This window comes from Diadema antillarum, unplaced genomic scaffold (assembly GCF_040938485.1).
Source record: "Diadema antillarum isolate AM-2024a unplaced genomic scaffold, OU_Dant_1.0 seq00000085_RagTag, whole genome shotgun sequence".
Classification (NCBI taxonomy): Eukaryota; Metazoa; Echinodermata; class Echinoidea; order Diadematoida; family Diadematidae; genus Diadema; species Diadema antillarum.
In genome coordinates, this window is record NW_027271177.1 from 1594830 (window position 1) to 1615488 (window position 20659).

The 20659-nt window shown below is 38.8% G+C and overlaps 1 protein-coding gene across 1 annotated transcript; it reads right to left on the minus strand.

Annotated features, from left to right (window-relative positions):
• Nucleotides 1-400: 400 nt before the first annotated feature.
• LOC139726492 (snRNA-activating protein complex subunit 3-like) lies at nt 401-7012 on the minus strand. Its single transcript, XM_071637446.1, has 7 exons — nt 6908-7012; nt 6144-6210; nt 5498-5605; nt 4410-4636; nt 3864-4034; nt 1202-1309; nt 401-548 (listed from the first exon to the last, which is right to left on the minus strand). The coding sequence occupies exons 1-7, from the start codon at nt 6991-6993 to the stop codon at nt 401-403; spliced, it is 915 nt and encodes a 304-aa protein (XP_071493547.1). The 5' UTR covers nt 6994-7012.
• Between the last annotated feature and the right edge of the window lie 13647 nt (nt 7013-20659).

Consider the following 20659-nt stretch of genomic DNA (forward strand, 5'->3'; position numbering starts at 1 on the left):
AAATGATCAGGATGATGTTGACAATGATTAGAATGATGATAAAAATGAAACTGACAATGATTAGGATGATGATGATGAACGTATTCTATCACTGCTTTGCATACAGAGTAACAGCTTTGAAAAATGATGGAGATGCACTGCCGTCACGGCATCTGCATCCAGCACACTGTCCCTTGGCAAATAAAGTGTCTTCAGAGAGCCCTCATGTGCAGCTATCCACTCATTCCTCATCAGCGTCATGTCATTGCTGATGTGGTGTATAGTGCTTTTCGCTCCAATGAGTATGTATTCACACATGTGCACATCACAGTTCAGGTGTGAAGAATTCCTTTCTCAGAGGTATATTGCAGGTGTCTACCAATGAAGCAGTCCTCAAGACTAGGACTTTGCTGGCCCTGTGCTACCTGAAAATGGACGGATCAATGAATCGATAGGCCTTGAAAGTCCCCAGCTTGTTTCCGTCCGGGTCATAGTGAAACTTGTAGAAGCAGACGTCGCAGAAGAAGCAGGGATCATGTGGCGCCAACATGTCTTCTTGGGTCATCCATCTATGGAGAGCGAAAGGGAGCAACATTTTCATTCAAAAATGGTCCACAAGATATCATAATGCCCCTTTCTACAACTCAATGGCATCCCACAGGTAGTTTTTGGGAGGAAAAAAAAAAGAACAAGCCAATCAAACCAACATTTCTTCGTCCTTTGACACAGGCCATGGTTTTACCAACTTGCCAAGCTCTTTCACTATGAATCAGTAATCCATTCAAACCTGACTGACCTACGGATAAAGGAAGCCCACTCGGGTGGATTAATGTGCCTCAGACCAATACAATGACAACACTACAGTGACACAAAAGGCACTATGGGATAAGGTAATCGCTATTCATTAACCCGTTGAGGATGAGTCCACAGTATACTCAGGCAGGGGTCTATGGGAAATGCATGCTGTAGCAAAATCGGCCTGTCCTCAATGGGTTAGCAATTAGTTTCCAGACATCCCTACAAATAAGCAAACAAAGCATACCCTTCAGTGCGCCAACTGGGAAACCCAGCACAGTAAAGGTTAATATAATTATATGAGCGAATGTTACTGAAAAAAAAACAACAACAGCCAAACATTTGTGTTTCAACATGTCAGAAGCCTTGCAAAGAATTCTAGGGTGATCTTTTTTCCTATCTAGAGTAAGAAATCATGGATACTAACTTGGAAATAAGCAGCTTGCAGGCATAGCAGGCAATCTTGTAGAATTTGGACTTGTTAAGCAGCAGCGGGTATTGCTCCAGATCCTGGGGGTCATCACCATTCAGAAACCTGCACATCAAGAATTGGATTCAGAGGCAGTTTATAGTCACATGACTGATTTAAATAATACTTATTTTTCTCCCTATTCATCAACCATGTTTCCTGATCAATTTATTTCACAAATTGTACTTTCTCTCTTTGTATAGGTGCAATGAACACTTTAACAATACTTAATCATTTGAACACATTCACCATATCCACCTATAATCTTTACCATACCTTGGTATACATGTTGAGAGAGAAAAAAAATCACAATACATGATGTAACAGAGAAAATATCATTAAGATCATTAACAAGAAAAACATAATATCACATATCATATCATAAATTAAGGTAATGATAATAACAACACAAAATGGAAGACTACATAACTAAAGAGGAAGATGAAAAGACAGAAAAGGGAGGGGTTGGTGTGACAGCAAAAACAAAAGTTCATCAAAGTATCCAAAGCCTTCTTCATTGAGGATTGAGCAATTTTGTGGACCTGGAATGTCACGCCAGATACCACAAGACAGCAATCAAACAGGGACAGATTTGGCTCTTAATTAGCCATTTTCAAAGGCCCCCGCACTGTTGTTATCACTGAAAGTTGTGAGCAAAGAGCACACTAAGCTGCACTTATCAGGGTAAGGACCTTTCGCGATCTGTGATTGTGATTATTATTAATGACCAGGAGAAAGTCTAACCCGCCCACCACTCCTGATGAAAAATTCAGTCACTGAATAATTGAGCCGGTCACTTTGACCTGTGAAAGTGCTTGATTTGCCCATCAGCCATCAGTGCAAAACGTGTATGCGTGACCTTCTTCAGGTCGTGCCCCACCTGATCGGTTGTGATATTTGCTATCTAACGCTGGTAGCAAATTCATGCAATTTATTGGCCTAAGTTTAAAAAAAAAGAAATGGATGGATTCCCAGAGGCTCTCTTGATGCATCTTGGACTTTTGCTACTAGCCCAACTAATCTTGTCTAACAACCCACTGCTTGTTCCTCTTGCAATCCTTACAGCAGGGGGGGGGGGGGGGGGGGGGAGTTGAAATAGGCTAGCTCTCAATGGGCTCTAGAGCAAATATTTTCTAGTCCGAAGCAACAATAACAACAATATCTGAACTGACAATACTAACAGCAAGAGACAAAATAAAGCACTCATTAACATTTGGAAATGTATGTATATACAGTTGTAGCTACACTATCCATAGTATTGTCATCCCCTGAAATGGACAGCATGTATGCAACAGCTTGAGTGTGTGAGACAAAAAAGATAGAGTATAGATACAAAGAAAGAGAGAGAGCACTCTAAGTGGCAGACATATTTCATATGTCTAGTGATGCATATGTCTTTCATGGGGAAAAATTAAAATCAAAGAGGAAATCTAGAACACAAGCACACCCAATACAAACTAGAAATGTTGCTATAATGCCTCCGCCACATCACATTATTTTCCCATAGGTCTGTTGTACATCTTGACAGTGTCAGATGAGAGCTTCACATGATTGGCAAAAATGCAAAAATTGAGATGACATGTTTGAAAGTTCCATGGCACAACCCAAATGACAGAATGTGTTTAGTATTTACGCATTCCCTGAACCAGATTTCATTCCGAAGGCAAAATTCTTTCAGAGAGCAAGTATTTGGGAATTTGAGCATGTTTACTTGATCTTTGACCCTTGCCTTTTGATGCCATGCCAAAACATATTGCCTATGGCGACACTTTGTGGTGGAGGAATTAAAGAAGACTTTACAGTACATTATGAAGAGACTTAACCCTATTCCCACCGGGGGGGGCTTTTGCAAAAGCCCTCCCTCGACGTTTCGTGTGATTATTCCGCAACGCGTGATGCTCTTGCCGCGACATTTTACGACCTTTTTTTTTTCAAGTATCGCGCAACTTTTGAGACCAAATTTGTCGCTCCCGGGCATACCGTTTTGAAGCCACGCCCCTTTCAAAAAAATTTGTCGACCCAAAAATTGCCCAAAAACATGATTTTGTGAACAAATCCTATGTAAATTGTGTTTTTGAAATTAATTCACATAATAATTCCTACTTTCAATTGCTGATAATGATTTATTTCAACCTGATTATGCTTTAAAAATATTCTGCGACAAATTTTGACAAAAAACAAGAAAAACACAAATAAAAAAACAAAGAAATATATAAGAAATTCAATAAACATTAAAATACATAAGAAATAATTATGAATCTGAATTTTTGCTTCAATATTATTGTTGAGGATATTGAAAAGAATATATTCACCAAAAATTAGAATTCTTGAAGCTTTTTTTTTTACAGGCAAAAAATTATTTTTGCATAAATTATCATAAATTAATCAATATAAAATACATAAATTAAAATTTGAAAAATCTAACTACACAGTCTTGTAGATTACATTGGCCTCTACCTTACTGCAAATTTTCGCGAGGATCGCGCGATCCACGGCCAAGATCTGAACGGGGGCCAAAAAGGCCCCCCCCCCTCAAAAAACCCGGTGGGATTAGGGTTAAAGGGGGAAGGAATAGACAGATAGATAACAGACAGACAGACAGAAGAGTGGTGTCCTGTACCTGATGTCAGTGAAAGTGATGTTGTGTTCACAGTCTCCCTGATGACAGTAGAGATAGGGGTAGCCCAGCCTGACCTTCAGGTCATTGAAGGTCACCTCAGACATCCTGGCGCTGGTCACCTCACCCTTGATCAGGTCACTCTTGCCCTGCCGCAGCCACTCTCGCACTGGACTGGCATGGGGAGACCAGCAAAGAGAGTGTGAGAGCAGATGTGCCTTGATGCCTCTTCGGAAGTACAGGCATGATTATACTCCTACTTCTTTCAATGAACTGGTCAAGGAATTTTGTAATCACACAATAATCACAAAAAGAAAACAGTAATATCACTGCTGCTACTATTTATTGTAGGAATACTGATAATGAATGACAATGATGTTGATGATACTGACCAAATATATACTACAATTACCATGAACATCGTCATAATAATAATAATAATAATAATCAGGACACGTTAATCACTGAGTGATGTAATGTCTTCAAAGGATGTAGAATAGTTGGGGGAATGTCATAAAACAAAAAGCTGGGGATCTTACAGACACTCACGCACTAATATCTCTAGCAGCAGGATCTCTCATGTCATTGTAGAAAACATTCTCGATGAAGAAGTACGAGGACTTGAACAGGTCCTGGGCTCTGACGTCGGTGACGGCATCAGGATTCTCACTGCATTCTCCTTCGATGTAAACCATGTCTAGGGGACAGATTAGATTGTCCTTGAGGGCAGTAAGGGGCTGATCTGCATAGACTAGCAACTCACAATCATGCTTCACCTTTCGAAGTAACAAATAAAGAGAAAATCAGGTATAGTGGGGTCAATTGGTAGGCAGTCACAAAATAGCAAAGTAGAGAGCACTACACCATCATACATGTTCCTGAATTCGCAACAACTCTTTCCTTCACAGATATCTTTGAGTCAGAAAAACAAGGAGGTTGAAGGTTGCAGTGACTAAGTTAATGATACAATGTAAACTTAATTTGTTTTTCAGCATTTTTTTCTTTTAAAAAAAGATGAAAGTTTTAACAAAGGCCCCATTTACAATTGAAATCTTACAATTGAAAATCACAATTGGTGTTGAATATACAAAATGAATATTGATACAAATAACATTATGGTTAATGTATAATCTGTGCCTGTGCCATGTAGAAAGTTAAAGACCTGTTAGCATTGGGAGACTGTGTGATGGAAAGTTGGCTCAATCTAATCAATCTCCATTCGCTGCCCACCAGGGTACATTTGAAAAACGCAACTAGCACAGGCCTAACCTGGGCCCCATTTTATCAAAAGATATAATAGATTATAAATTTCCTTACCACACAGGCTGACATAGACTTACAGTTGAAATCAACTATATAACCAATTTTAACTCTTCATAAAACAGGGCCCTGATTTGCTTGTCAGCGAATATGTGCACCAACGTGTACGCTCATTAGTAATGTTTGCAGCGCTGAATGTTCGAAATTCTTCAACTGCCTGTGCTATGTATACAGCTGCACACAATTTGTTGAGAAGATTCACAAATATGTCCACATCATGCGGACCTTTGCAATAGAGTATCCCCATGCTATACCAGGTGTTTGAATAAGTAATCTACATGAGTCTGTGGCACTTGTCACTACTCGGCAGTTCTTACCATATGAGAGGCATGCTGGACTTTCCTGCTGACCGTTACTGATACTGTGAGAAGGGTGACTGGCCTGTTCAGGGGCTTTGCCGGGGTTGGCTCGTCGTCATAGTAGTACTGGACATGGTATGTGAAGAGACAAATAGACATGAATAATCATTACATGGGTTTAAGAATGTATCACGAAGGAGGAGCACTGTAATGAGTCACATGTGTTCTTTCTATTATTTTGCTAATGCACGGGTGAAGTGCAAAAAAGTGTGCAGCAGCATAAGCATGACTGCACTGTGCAATATCCTTGTGGAAGATTACTGAACGCTTTGAAAAGAAAAAAAATATGATCATGGCTATACTCCTAAAATGCTGAATAATCGGTGCTTATTTACACCAATGATGGGCAATTTGTAAGCTGTGATAAAAACAACTTGACACAAGAATTCATAAATTACATTTGAATATTGTCAGTTGTGTTCTGCCGCAACTGGTCTGATAAGACAAGTGTTTGAAATAAGCTATGCCTGTCATTACATGAAAGGGCAATGATGTAGCCCAGCTATTCCACACAGGCACCTTCACACACACACACACACACACACACACACACACACACACACACACACACACACATTTGGTCAAGGGGAATCTGGGTACTTACGTGAGACCATTTACACCGCAAGGGAATTCCACACTGACCGTACTGTCGATAGTTTTCTGCTCTCCTCCTGCAATGCACATAAATGTTAAGTACAGAATTGTATGAGGACAAACCCTCAACAGGTTACATTCACAGATTTTTGCAGCACAGCATGAATTCTGTTGAGATGTATTGTCCAGCTTCTCATGATCAAAGTTGTGTTTGTCTGTTGGTAGGCTTTCTCACCACTTTTGTGATAGGACTTGGGGAGAAATATGTTACATTATAAATCATGGAATAAGCTTTAAATACAGTGTACATAGAGAATCTGAAGATCCATACTTCAGTAAAAAAGAGATGAACATTAAAACACTTCATAAATGTTTGTGATGAAAACAATTATCTTTGCACACTCAATAAATATATTCTACTCATGACTGATATCACCTTTCCGTATGTAGAACCCTCCCCCCCCCAAAAAAAAGAGTTCTACAAAAACTGCCAAAAAGAAACAGAGACAACTTTCCATGCATGTTATGATCCCAAACTTGCAATAATTATCCAGAAGAATTGCTCTTTCAGAAAATATAGAACCATTCATCTTTTTTGAGTCCTCATGTTCAATTGGGTCTTTCGACTTTTTGTTGGTTTTGTAATGCATGGTCACATTTAACTTTTTGGAAGTAGTCCACAATCACATACACTGTGGAGAACAATATCTCTGGTAAGAACTACATGTATTAGGAATATAAAGTTTTGAGTATTATATCCACATAACACTGTACCTGACTGATTCTAGCTGCTCACAGCCGTCTGGTACCTTGCCATTGACGATGGCAACATGTTTGGCAGTCGGCACACAGGTTGTCATTTCAGAGTGTAATGTGTCTACACTGTAGAAAAAGAAATACAGAGAGGGGGTGCGTGGGGTAGATACACAGAGAGATCAACAAAATATTCACTAATAGTAACATAGCCATGATGATATGATGTATAGAAGATGACTGTCATGAGAAAAAGCACACATGCAATGTTTAATCTTAAGAGTCTGAAAATTTTAGGGGGAATGCTAGATAAATTCTGTATACTCCTGACAACAAAAGTCATCATCTCTGAAAACATAAAGATCAATTAATGTGACTAAGTCAATTTATATAGATACAATTGTTGAAAAAGCAGCAACTACATATCAGTCCTTTGAAGATTTAACTGAAAATGAAAAATCACAGTAGATATACATTGTATATTTCACGAATGAGAGTACATTGCTTGGTTCCATTCTGCCGTTTCTGTAATCTATGTGAACAAGAGTTTGACTAGCACGCCCAGTCAGACCAGCCTCATCAACAGCAGCTCTCCCATCCCTAACGATCACAATATGCTGGACACAACCTGCAATATACACATTGTACTCAGCCCAACTGCATAGAGAACCGCTACATGTTACAGCATGTTCCAAAGAACTAGGTATTTCGCATCTGGAATACTCTCCCACACTCCACCATAGCTTCAACTTCTGTCTACAGCTAGATTTCAGGGAACAATGTTACCTGTCATTTGAGACATATTGCCTACCCAAACACTGAAGTTGCTTTTAAAAGAGGGACACGCATGCACCACCTAGGGCCTACACACTGCACCTAGCACACTATAGAATGTACAAACTGTAAAAGTGGATATCTTTGCGCCAGAGATTTTCTTCAACATTTAAAAGGTTTAAGTAAATATCTTTGTGAAGGGAAGTTTCATGACACAAACTGTTAAAAACAGATATTAAATAGAGGTCTACAGATATACATTCTTGTTTTTTAAAACTCAAGTTCATAATGAAGAAAATACCTGCACACTTTGCGTAACTCTTCTGCTAAGACAGAAGAGACTCCCAGCTCCTTCACAACATCCTCGTCAGGAAGATCTCTCACATCAAACCTGAAGTTGGCATCGTCAAGGATGTTCCAGCTCTCCTGGAAGTCGGCCACGGCGACGAGTTTTGAACATGCGCCCTTTGTTTCGTCTTCCTGCTCATGAGACTCATCAGCTACAGCTGCACACATTCTGTCCAACTTAGCAAGATGTCTGAAAAGTAGAGACTACTGACTGTTATCAAAGTAAGACAGAGTCAGGTAAATTTATTCAAATTTAGTCTGTAGACTGTAGGCCTACTTATTTTCTTCTCTCTCTTTTTTTTTTTTTTTTTTGTTGCAATTTTTACGCACTTACGTACGAGTGCACCTTTACTATACAGTCACTAGAGATCTACATGAAAAGCAAATGATATGAACACTGTAAAGTCATCCACTAATGCATTTCCATTCCAAGTAAGACAGAGAAAAAGACGAAAAGACCAATACACATTTATAATCTTTACAATGCAATGATACCATTTATGTAGTCCCATATATGCCATTTTATGCCATCATGTTTACTCTGTTGATAGTGTGCATGGTTTTGATCCTGCGAGGAGGTCTGAATTTACACTATATGGACGTGGATGGATCCATTATGGATGAAAATGAACCTTTATACTGAATAGTCGATCAAAAGACTTAAGAATCACTGAATACGCTGCCACACAGCCGAGTATCCGAGAGCAGTTCAGCAGAAAAGGGGCCTCGCACACCAACGTGCACACAGCCCTTGACTGATGAGGCATGCCGCGCTGCCGGGACTTCGGGGTAGCTAGCAGCTGATGTCACGTCCGCCTTCGGCTGCTGCAATATCAAAACCACAGCAAAGTAAGCATTTAAAGCAACAAGCTACTTAATATGGTAATACACACCTGATTGCTTACTTATAAATATCATCAGCAACAGCCACAAAGTTAAAGATCAGTTAAGATTCCGGTTTCTGCTAGGTAGCCATCGCCATCTAATGTTACTTGCTGATCAGTGCAGTGATATTCGCCATCGCCACAATATGAGCTGAACGCTTCGCAAGGATTCGCAACTCGCAAGAGCTTGATCATCGCGGAGTGAGTTGCCAATTTAAAACTGCACAGCGTTCACCACTGATTCCCAGACGTGGTCGAAGGAATGTGTAGGCCTAGCTACTAAAAGAAAAAAAAAACTTTTAATGATTTTTTTTTCTTTATATTATGCTCCTATGCGATGTCACAAACGGATCCCTTCACAAACTATGGTAGTCTTCTCACTCAGCGAAAACAAAGAAATTTCTTGCTCATCATTCACACAAATTCACAGATTCATTTCGGATACTAGTATGAAAGTGTATAAGGCCATTTTCGTCACCCGATGTATACTTGGACTGATAGAAAGCATATCAACACTCTTTTATGTCGATACGTGAAACTTGTTATGTGTGTGTGTGTGTATTTCAATTTTCAATTCAATTCAATTCAATAGAACATTTATTTCCAGATCAATTCGTGTAACAGTAGTAACAATTCAGTAATGACAAACTGGAGGTGACAACTCAGTAAGCACAGCTTGAAGTGAGTGCACCTTTAACATTTGAAAATGTAGTTGAATCTGATTGAAACATAGCTAAAAAGACATTTTTGTTTAAAATACACATATTTACAAGACGAAGTACAGATACACAAGAGACTAAAGCTAGGGATGCAGGAGGGAAAACAGACAGGAAGAATTGTTTTGCTATTTTTCTAGGCAATTTGACTAGTTTCCTAGTTTGGTAATGAGCTAGGCTTATTATTTATGAGGAGACTGCAGACTTAAAGTCCTGCTGTTCAGCAGTCCGCTCCATATCCGACAACTTTGATTAATCAGTATTTGACATACAAGTCGCTTATAGTATTTCAGTTCATCGTATTCGTTTAAATTGTGTCATTAGGAGAAAATATTTTACTGCAATTATACTTTTGCAGGAAATTAAAATAAACGAAAATAAATGAATCGGTGTACAAACTATTAGGCCTATAGGTCCTAACTGATTCTCACATGATACTTTACATTTGTCTCGTCGTTTTATGTGAAGTCCAGAAACCATGGCCTATTCAAACTGGATAGCCGTTGGTTTTTCCCTGTACATGAGAAACGCATAGCTATATTTTACGACAAAGAAACAAGACCAGTTGAAAGTCTGAATTGTTTTACGTGGCACTGGTCTGACAAGGACCTACACCAGGCGCACAGACTTCTGGCTGAATACTGCACCGGACATGTCTTGCCGTTCATAGAATGCAAGCTAGCTATAACTTATTGCCCTGAATTTCTAGCATTTACCCCCTTCTATACAATCTCTTATAAGAAAAATATGTTTAACTAACTTTGCACCTTTAGGGATGTCATACTATGGGAGAACCCTCTACGGGTGCAACCGTGCACCCTTAAAGAAAAAATCCACCCCAAAAATAGATAAACTTCAAAAGAAAGAGAAAAATATTCCCTACAGAATGATGCAAAAATGAGTAAAATCGATTGAGAAATAAGGAAGATAATCAACATTAGGTCATTTTTGAAATTTCACATTATTTTAACTCCTTATATCTTATCCGATTTTAGTTATTTATGTATCATTCTGTAGGGAATGTTTTTTTCTCTCTCTCTTTTGAAGTTTATTTATTTGGGGTGGTTTTCCTCTTTAAGACCATTAACAATGGGAGCACCTTAAAAGGTGCTCTGATTGTGACACTGGTAAAGGTGCAAAGTCGAACCTCTTTTTTTTTTTCTAAGAGTGCATTGCAAACTCAGAAAAATCACGTAGACTTCTGTCTTATGTTTTCCTGCTTGTCATCTGCACTGTGACCAAGAGGGAGCTCATTTCCGAGTCCCAGTTCGCACTCCTATACACAGTCATGAGTCACCGTGAATATGGAGTGCGAAGTGGGACTTATTATTACCCACGCCGATGAAAATCGGCAGGGGGTTATGTAAAGGGTTCCGTATGTTTGTTTGTTTGTTTGTTTGTTTGTTTGTTTTTTTTTTGTTTTTTTGTTTGTTTGTTTGTTTGTTTGTTTGTTTGTTTGTATGTTTGTTTGTTTGTTTGTTTGTTTGTTTGTTTGTGTACAAGATAACAAGAGAACGGGTAAACGGATTTGCACGAAATGTTCAGGGAATGTTTGGATAATGACAGGAAAGAATCGATTAGATTTTGGTGATAATCGGTTGACCCTTGCAAATTCTGTGTGACCTTGAAGTTTTGACCCCATGGTATAGTGACCATTCCGAAAATTTCCCGTTTCTCACTTTGCGATTTTCCGCTACCATACGAAGACATAAACTCCCCAACGATCCGACTTCGCTGCTCAAATGTTCGTAAGAATTCCGAAATTTACGTTTAGGCCTATTTGAGGGACTATGTCCTTCTAGATTTATGAAAGTTCGTTCTCCGTCATCACAAACTGGCCCGTATTTTGATGATTTTTCAAATCAACATTGATTGTTTTTTTCGTTGGAGGAGCATTTTGCTCGGTCGCAGTCACACTGCACGATATGCGCGCTCAATGTCAATGCGTGTGCAAGGCCGCTGAAAATGCATCGCGCTCTACACTGTTGGTGCAAAATTGCACCGGGGACGTTGCGGCGCTCGTTGGTGGCCGAATACTGGTGCAGTAGACATTTGCATTCAACCCTTGCATTGAATAATTCCCGTAGACACTAATCATAGGGGTAATTGCCTAGGGGGTACGTAAATTTTGTTTTTCTTTTTTGCTTTTGTGGATACCATCAAAGATCGTACACTCATACGACCTTTGATATTTGATGATTTTTCAAATTAACATTGATTGTTTTTTTCGTTGGAGGAGCATTTTGCTCGGTCGCAGTCACACTGCACGATATGCGTGCTCAATGTCAATGCGTGTGCAAGGCCGCTGAAAATGCATCGCGCTCTACACTGTTGGTGCAAAATTGCACCGGGGACGTTGCGGCGCTCGTTGGTGGCCGAATACTGGTGCAGTAGACATTTGCATTCAACCCTTGCATTGAATGATTCCCGTAGACACTAATCATAGGGGTAATTGCCTAGGGGGTACGTAAATTTTGTTTTTCTTTTTTGCTTTTGTGGATACCATCAAAGATCGTACACTCATACGACCTTTGATATCATCACACTCTCGGCTTGCTATAATCAAAATATCCCGCAAGAAAACGGCGTATTTCTCGATTTTTAGCGCTTTTTCCGCGACCCGTCGCGTAGACAATACTCTTAAAACTGGACTTAATTCGCGCGCGCTTGGAAAAGTTCCGATTCTGCACTTTTGACGGTGGAATTTGGGATTTTCGATGGATTTTTGGAGGAGACTTAAGGACTTTCCTGTACGTGAATGAGTGTTAATACCGTATGTGTAATTATGTGATTTGCGTGTGATGTGACTGTAGAACCAAAGATCGTACACTTCAGTGTACGATCTTTGGTAGAACTCACTGGCTGGTGATAAAGCACACTGGCAATTAAGTGGCCGAATTCTGGTAGATGACCGAATGCACATTATGTTTACCCCGACTTTGTACTTAGGCGTGGGTCTGCCGCCTTTGACGGCCCCTCTCTAGTTTACAATGGAGTGAAAAGAAGGAAGAGTGAAAAGAAATGTAAAACTCAATGGTTGCTATAGGCAACGAAAGACATGCCACTGGATGACGAAGCCTACACAAGAGACAAACTTCTGCTGCTATTTATTTATTTATTCTTTTATTTATCTATTTATTTATTTATTCATTTATTTATTTATTTACTTATCTATCTATCTATTTATCTATCTATCTATCTATCGCTATCTGTCTATATATCTATTGCTGTGAGTGACTTTAAAGTCACTCATACCCACACTCTCTCTCTCCACATGCTTTCTCTTTCATTCGAAATTAAGTAAACACTGAGGTTAGTAATTATTCTAGACAACGAATGAATGATCATGTCCCCGTAAATTGCAGATTATTATCGCATTACACTATTTGGATACTGTGCCTTTCGATAATGGTGTATACACTTGAAATCTCAGCGTGAGATTATGTTTTCCCCATGCAAGGAAATATATTGCATGTAAGATATGATTGTCTCAGGAGGATTGTGTGTTATACTATCTGGTCTACATAAATGCAGGTCATTTCAGCACCCATTCAAAGTCTTAAATTATATCACGTGACGTTATGCCACTGCTCACAATCACAACGATTTTGATCCTCACTGCATAGTCACATGATCTCATTTGTATATTATGACCGATCACCAAGCAGTAGATATGTAGAGTAACTAAAGTATATCACACATACACACATGCATTCATACATACATACATACATACATACATGCATAAATACGTACATACATACATGCATAAATATACGTACATACATACATGCAAAAATACATATTTATCGAAGCAATGTAGTTTGATTAGTATAAGTAACATGAGACTGGATGATACAGGAAATCATGTCTCATGTGTGCGAACTATTTATTACTAAATTTTCTTACCCCCCCCCCCCTCTTGTTTCTCTTCTGACAACAAGGAACCAATGTCCGAAGACTTCAATGTTAATCATCCTTTCAGCCCATGAACCTCGTACCTGACCTGAACCCCCATAGGGAGGTATAAATCCTTTGTTCTCATCACCCTGTATAATTGTGTTTTATATACCCGTATTGAGGCTACGTGCTCCTCTCCGCTATCATGATATGATATTAAACTTAATACATTGATGATGAAAACGTATGTGCACGCCACAAAATAGTGGTTGGATCTATAGGGGCAGACAGTTGAAATCTAAGGCTCGATAGGTAAGCGATACCATTGTTAAGCACTCAAGCACCCTCGACGTTAGTGCGGGTATAGCTATAGCTGGCGTGGTTAACTGATGCTGCTTTTATCTCGTGTTGCATATCGTGCCGAAGTGTTGACAAAAAAAAAAAAACTCCACAAAATTAAAGAAAAAATGTAGATGAGAAGAAAGAGAGACGGGGATCAGAGTTTTTTTCTGGTCTTTGTCGAGATGAATCTGCGATCGTGTGAAGCACTCTTGCCATTGTGATCGGCTGATGCTGCTAACTGTGCACATTGAAACGCATGTTCGTCTTTTAGGCTATACGAACTTCGCACTTTTTTTTTTCAAGGGAGAAACCCTGTAAGATCCTCACTGGACGAAGTAACATTAAAGATTGTCTTTGTTTTTTTTTCATGGCTTTCCAAACGAAATGAATCGATTTCCTTATGTGAGTCGCTTAAAGAGACAAAATAGAGACTTTTGTGCATTCAAAAAAACAAATACAAAGAGTTTATCGGCCAATTTCGTAAGATTGTCGTCCAGTTTCACTTTATGAGCATTCAAATTCGTATGTTTGAAGCGGTAAAGTGACTTTGGTCAAAGGATTTCACATTAATCGTTTTGAGGCACCCAAATAAATTGTTACAATATTCAACTTCGCATGTAAGCATCCAATTTCGTGTTTGGGCACGAGTTTCCAAAGATGTGCATTCTATTAGTGAGATGGGTTATCATCATTACATTGATCATTACATTGATTTTGCTTTATAATTTTGATGTTAATTTTAACTTACGTCTTTATCTTTATCATGATCATTACGTTGTGTTTATAATCTTCATTTGAAATCTTTAATTTCATCACGATCATCATATTGCTTTTGTGCTCTTTGAATACACATCTATAACACAATTATGTGTGATTCATATAATATAATTTTTTTATATATTCAGGTTGAAATACATTACAAGCAATGAACCTTTTGAATCGACATCTCATTGAGTGTTTCTGTGATCATAATGCTGGACTTGTTTGCCCTTTTGCAAATTTAAATAATTATTCGGAATGATCTGGCGAGATGTATAACCATTGCCGAAAGTGTATGTGCATTCAATGAATTAGAATTCCCAAATGCAAAACCGACTGTCACTTTAGTTAATTGGAACGACGACGAAAAACGATTTTGAAAGACGATAATCATTTCGATGCAGGATCGTATTTGAAGAAAATGATTGCTTCCGACATGAAATTGAATGAAAAAACAAACAAACAATGAAATTGGCGAGGAAAACTTATATGAAACTTCAGATGTCACAATTCGTCCAGACGCTTTCCTTCCTCACTATACATTACCTAAGTTTCACAAGGAATCAAGTGGATAATCTCAGGTATTATTATTTTGACGGGACTTGCCAAACAGAGGGACACTTCTTTGAAGACAGTGTAAAATTTGATTGAGACAAAGAAAGAAAAAATAGAAAGGAAACTTTAATTATAATTATCACTTATTTCTATCCTATCACAAAATGCATTCATCCCTATTTCTGAACTCTCTTTATGCAAAACAAGGATTTCTCTTGTTGGAAACTATGAGTACGTGTACAATGTACCCTACTTGAAGATCCATTGAGGCCTGTAATCGCAAAGCCTCATTATTGTTGTAAAATGTCGTGTTAGGGTTACTTATCTTTTTTTTCGACTCGCAAAGAGGTTTACGAACCCTGTGCAAGGAAGCTCTGTTTTGTTCAATTATTGAAAGAAACTTGGAGATCCGCGCTCGGTCGCTGTTCAAAAGCGAGGTACTTCCCTTCAAACATCCGTGGCCGCTGTCAAACTGCAAAAACCTATTCAACTCTTCTGAGAATACTATTGATACGTGCGACTGTGTTCCTTCATAATTTATTATTATACTACGGTATGAATAGTTCGTCGCGTAACACCCCATCTATTTTTCTTCCCATCGTCGCCCCCTCAAAAAGGGGCTGATATCTTAACTACATCAGTGATTCTAGAGTTTCATAAATAAGCCACGATGGACAGTGAAGGAAAAACGTAGTCTTTTAGAGAGAGAGAAAAAAACCCAAAAGCCAGGTAATTACTGAAATGAAAAAATAACGACCGAAAGGTATTTGAAGGGGACCATTTAAATTAACGAACTTGAAAGAGAAAACACGAAAATGCTGATTAAGAGATATGACATTGTATGAATGAGGACATAATTATCAATGAATGTTACGTGCAAATCACGCCATGCACGGCGCTTCAGGAACTTACTTACATAAAACGTTTTCAGTTTTGCTGGATAGAAAACAGAAATTTCTCGATCTCCCCTTGCCTGAAAACAATGACACTAGAGCGTATGGAGCCAAAGAAACTGGAAAAAATTGGAAGATACCTTTACATTCGTTACTATATTACTAGAATAGTTCGTAACATGTTTGACGCTAGTTATGGAGGATATTTTTCTTGTTTTTCATTGTTGCATGAAATCTGAGTGACAGCAGTCTCATACACACAATAAACAGAACAGTTTGAATGCTTCGGGTTGCTGACATTATTGCCATGGAGACAAAGTTGACATTTAGCCTATCTCAAGTCTTTGCTCGTTGTACTTTGCCATTCAGGGGGATTTACACTGCGCTTTGAAACTGGCTGGCAGCATTCACAAAGGTATTTCAACGTTGAAACGGAACTTGTAATGATTGTATTTGCTCTAAACCTTGAAAGTGTACAGGAACGTACACTTAATGGTCTCTGACAAACAGATCTATTGATCATCTATTTTCGTTTCTATTCCTCGTCATGCTTTAGATAACACAAACATACATTATTATTTTCAGCAGTCAAGAGATCTCCAGATGCAAGATTACTCACCCGGAGCAGGCATATCAGGATGTCTTTATGCTCCAACGAGTATGTTTTTGTCGTAATTTCCCAACGATATTGTTAGTATTCCCTGGCAAGTGATGATGTGAAGGGCAAAGAGGAATTTGTTTTGTTTTTGTTTAGTGCCAAGCAACGAATCTTGAATTGTATGATCTTAATTAGAATAGGTACTTCCAGCGCTGCAAGCAATGAATAGAAATTTCACCTTTGATTGATGGATTAATTCATGATTGATGAATCCTTATTGTGCCGCTCTCCCTCTCTCATCTTGCTTTCTTTTCTCATCTCTTTCTTTCTCTATTTCTCTGTCTATTTCTCTTTCTCTTAGCAATGTCCTGCATTAATCATTAATCGTGCACCTGGGAAGCTCTAGGAGCACAGCGTTCTGCTACACGTGATGACTATGATGACCCACACACGCGCATACACACAAACACATGTGTAAACTGGATGGATACACACAAATTTTAGCTACGACACACCCACGTACATTTCACATCATATTCTTGCACGGAGAGAGTCAACTTTTGTGCTGATAATTAATATTTCATGGCATATCTACAACGAATTGAGCGAAACTCGATAATTTTAAATTTTTGTCTCTCTGCCTAAAGAAATACCCATATTCTTGTTTCCTAACAATCGTGCTATTCTGGGGATAAACATGTTGCCCATAAATATATACCCTATTAATGTGATAAATGGGAAAACCACTTCCATGCTCCATCATGCTGTGCCTGCATACTTGAAAATGACCAATCATTTGATTTGTGAGCTTTATTGTTTTCTTCTTGTAGTTTTGTGTGAAGGCAAATGGCTGCAACCTGTCAACAGGGTCTGACAGCTTCCATTTGATTCCATGCGTAACATCAGGAATTGAACTTTGGATGCAAGTACACATTTTGATGTCTTCGTGTGTAAACGGATTGATTTCTACGAGAGCATCCGAAGCAAAGGACGTCATGCAATTTTGAGAGAATTTATGAGCGTTGTGAGGTGACAAGGTGCAGATGCCTGATTGACATTCTTTTGAAGCCCTGACATGTTCGCAATAATCTCCTAGTTCCTGAACAGTTGGATTAAGATTCTGTCCGTCTATCGCGACATTCTGATACTTAATCGTGCCCCGATGACACGGACAAACACTCAGACGTCACGACAAAGGAACTCTCCCATGCATGGCTAGCGGCGATGACTTACCCTGGTCCCGAGACGCTATTCAACCTGCCACAGGAGCAAACAAATAGCAGCTTCTCGCCTAGGCAACCACGACACGCTTTAACCACGAACGAAATTATTCAATCACCAGCACTCCCCAACCTCAAAAGGCTTTCGGTACCGCTAATGCATGGTATTACCATCGGCACGGAAGAACATGCATAAGCGATCCTGTGGGTAACAATTAATGTTTTTCAGCAACAAGTCGTGCATATGTGGACGCCAACATTCAGTAGACGGTCATAATCAAATGGTTTGGGATTGACAGAGAACAAGATGTCGTGATTTTGTCCGACAGATTTACGAGAATCTGATATCGATCTGTCATTCGGTGGGACTGGTCGTGATTTGGTCTTCAGTGCTGCCTAACGTCATTCTGTCGTCTTGCGGCGCCAAGTGGTACACTCAGTCCGTATGATCAGGAAATAAGCGAAGGTGATTCGGTTGTTAAAGCGAACATGAGGTGACTGCAGCTATTAAATGACGCCATCGAGACATATTATGAGCTGATCTGTTTGTGATACTACGAAACCGCCGGCAACACACATCATTCGTCATTATAGTGTACTGACTGAATGACTCGGGACAACAGTCTACAAGGAGACACAAGTACGCCTACCGGAGTATTAGGCCTATAAATTCAACGCGATACGGTTCAACTATTCAAATGGTGAGCAAATTTGTGTCAGAACATAGAAGTGACAGGCAATAAACTTACGATGATAAGTAAAGGGAAAAAACACTTAAAAGGTGTTGTCAATAACACATTAAAATGTGTTATTTCCCTTCATAAGTGTGAAGGGAAATAACACTTTATAGTAGTGGAATTTCATGACACACGATATGCAGATATCTTTAAGGTATTACTGCAATGTCTGTTGACATTGCAGTAATACCTTTGATACCTTAATTTCATGACACACGATATGCAGATATCTTTAAGGTATTACTACAATGTCTGTTGACATCACAGTAATACCTTTATAGGACATTTGCCTGTATCGGTGAAACTTTTCATCAATTTGTCAGTATTCCTGGTTTGCCTCTATCTCAAAAGAGAGCAACGAACTTCAAAAGAAGGGTATCTAAATTATGAATAGCCCTTTTCATATTTCTTTTGAAAGATTGGTTCAAGCCCTGCAAGTGAAAGGAACAGTCAGATATTTGTGAAATTCTTCCTGAAATTATTATTTTAACTTTGCCATGAAGTGTAGTCGCAAAGTTAGTTTACAGATAAGTGACAGTGATAATTTTGTAGATGTTTTCAAAGTGATTGTTTTCACGTTCAGCGTAGCTCTTCTACAAAATTGAATATGCAATAGACGGAATAACGACATCTTCATTGCTGATTTGCCATGTAGACCAAGTGAGAGTTTGATTTTTAGTGGGCAGGGCTGATTAAGAGTAATCCTGTTTTATAAAAGCGGGAGCGGCATAGTGGTAAATTGTGCGTATTGTCTGTAAATAGAAGGAAATGTGTCTTCCAAATGAATCAGCTGCGATACAGAGTTATACTTTAGTGTACACTATATACATTATGACATTTCCCCCCACTTACAATATACAGCATTAATATGAGAGCGAACATAAATCTCAATGGGATTATGAAAGTCGATCTTAATTTCAATTCTTATCGTAAAACACAAATTTCAGACTTCTTGGAGATGGCCTTTTATTATTCTGTAATGCACAGGTTGCTGGAAAAAGGAAAAGAAAAGAAAAGAAAATGGAATGACTTTTTTATGTCGTTTGTAAAGATACAGACTAAAAAAAGAACAAAGAAGAAGTGAAGGGAAATAACACTTTGTAGTAGGGAAATTTCATGCCACACGATATGCAGATATCTTTGCCTTCGAGTGTGGGAACTGGGAACTTATATTTCATTGAAAGTGCCCAAATCAAGCGTTGCAATAAGTTTTCGCTGTGCAAAATAGAGAGAAGCTTAAAGCATGTTAGAATATACAGCAAGATTTTCTTTTCATTACATTTGCTTTGTTTTGTTTTGTTTGTGGGTGTTTTTGTCTCTCTCTTTTTCTTTTTCTTTTTTTTTTTTTGCTGGGTAAAAATTCTGCTCAGGCACGTCACTGTACGCGATACTTGTATGGCACTAATTCAAATCAAGCAAGAGTTTTCTATCACAATTGGATGATCATGATGGCGGATATGATACCTGCCGAGCGTTTATTAGTGGAAGTCATCAGGCTAATGGATACGCACTCGAAGGACGGAGGATAGCGTCTTTTGTACTTATTGTTGCGTGTTTTTTGTTTAATACGCCACAAACCTATTTAGTTTCGGCCCCTACACCGGTGTCATATGGGAGATGTTGATTACCATCATTTTTCTTTTTCAAAGCGACAGTGCTAGACACGCACAGTTTATCAAATGACTCATGTTATTATGGAGAGGCGTATTAAAGCAATCACATGAAGAGGTTTTGCGAACCTGCCGCCGATTGTTCGTGAGCTCGATACATATAATCGCGCCTTGCCAATATCGATAATTACTATCGACAGTGTCCATCCTGAGTATTTCATCAAAACTTTTCGAGGGTTTATTGAGATCATTTCGATGACTGACGATGAGAATGTTATCTATGTAACTGCTCGACGACAGACATTGTGTTTATAAGTAAGACGTCAGTTTGATCATCATTTCCTGAATGTTGTCTTCTCATTCCTGCAGATTGCTGAGAGAAACCTTCGGCTACTCGTGTTCGGTGCCGGGCATTTCGATGTCGTCATGGTTGGAGA

Bases quoted from the DNA above. Each gene is read 5' to 3' on its own strand.
- LOC139726492 (XM_071637446.1), bottom strand. From the start codon at position 6,993: ATGACAACCTGTGTGCCGACTGCCAAACATGTTGCCATCGTCAATGGC. The intron at 4,637-5,497 runs GTAAGAACTGCC...TTACTTCGAAAG, and splicing joins TCCAGCATGCCTCTCATATG to GTGAAGCATGATTGTGAGTT. The intron at 1,310-3,863 runs GTACAGGACACC...CTTGATGTGCAG, and splicing joins ATCACTTTCACTGACATCAG to GTTTCTGAATGGTGATGACC.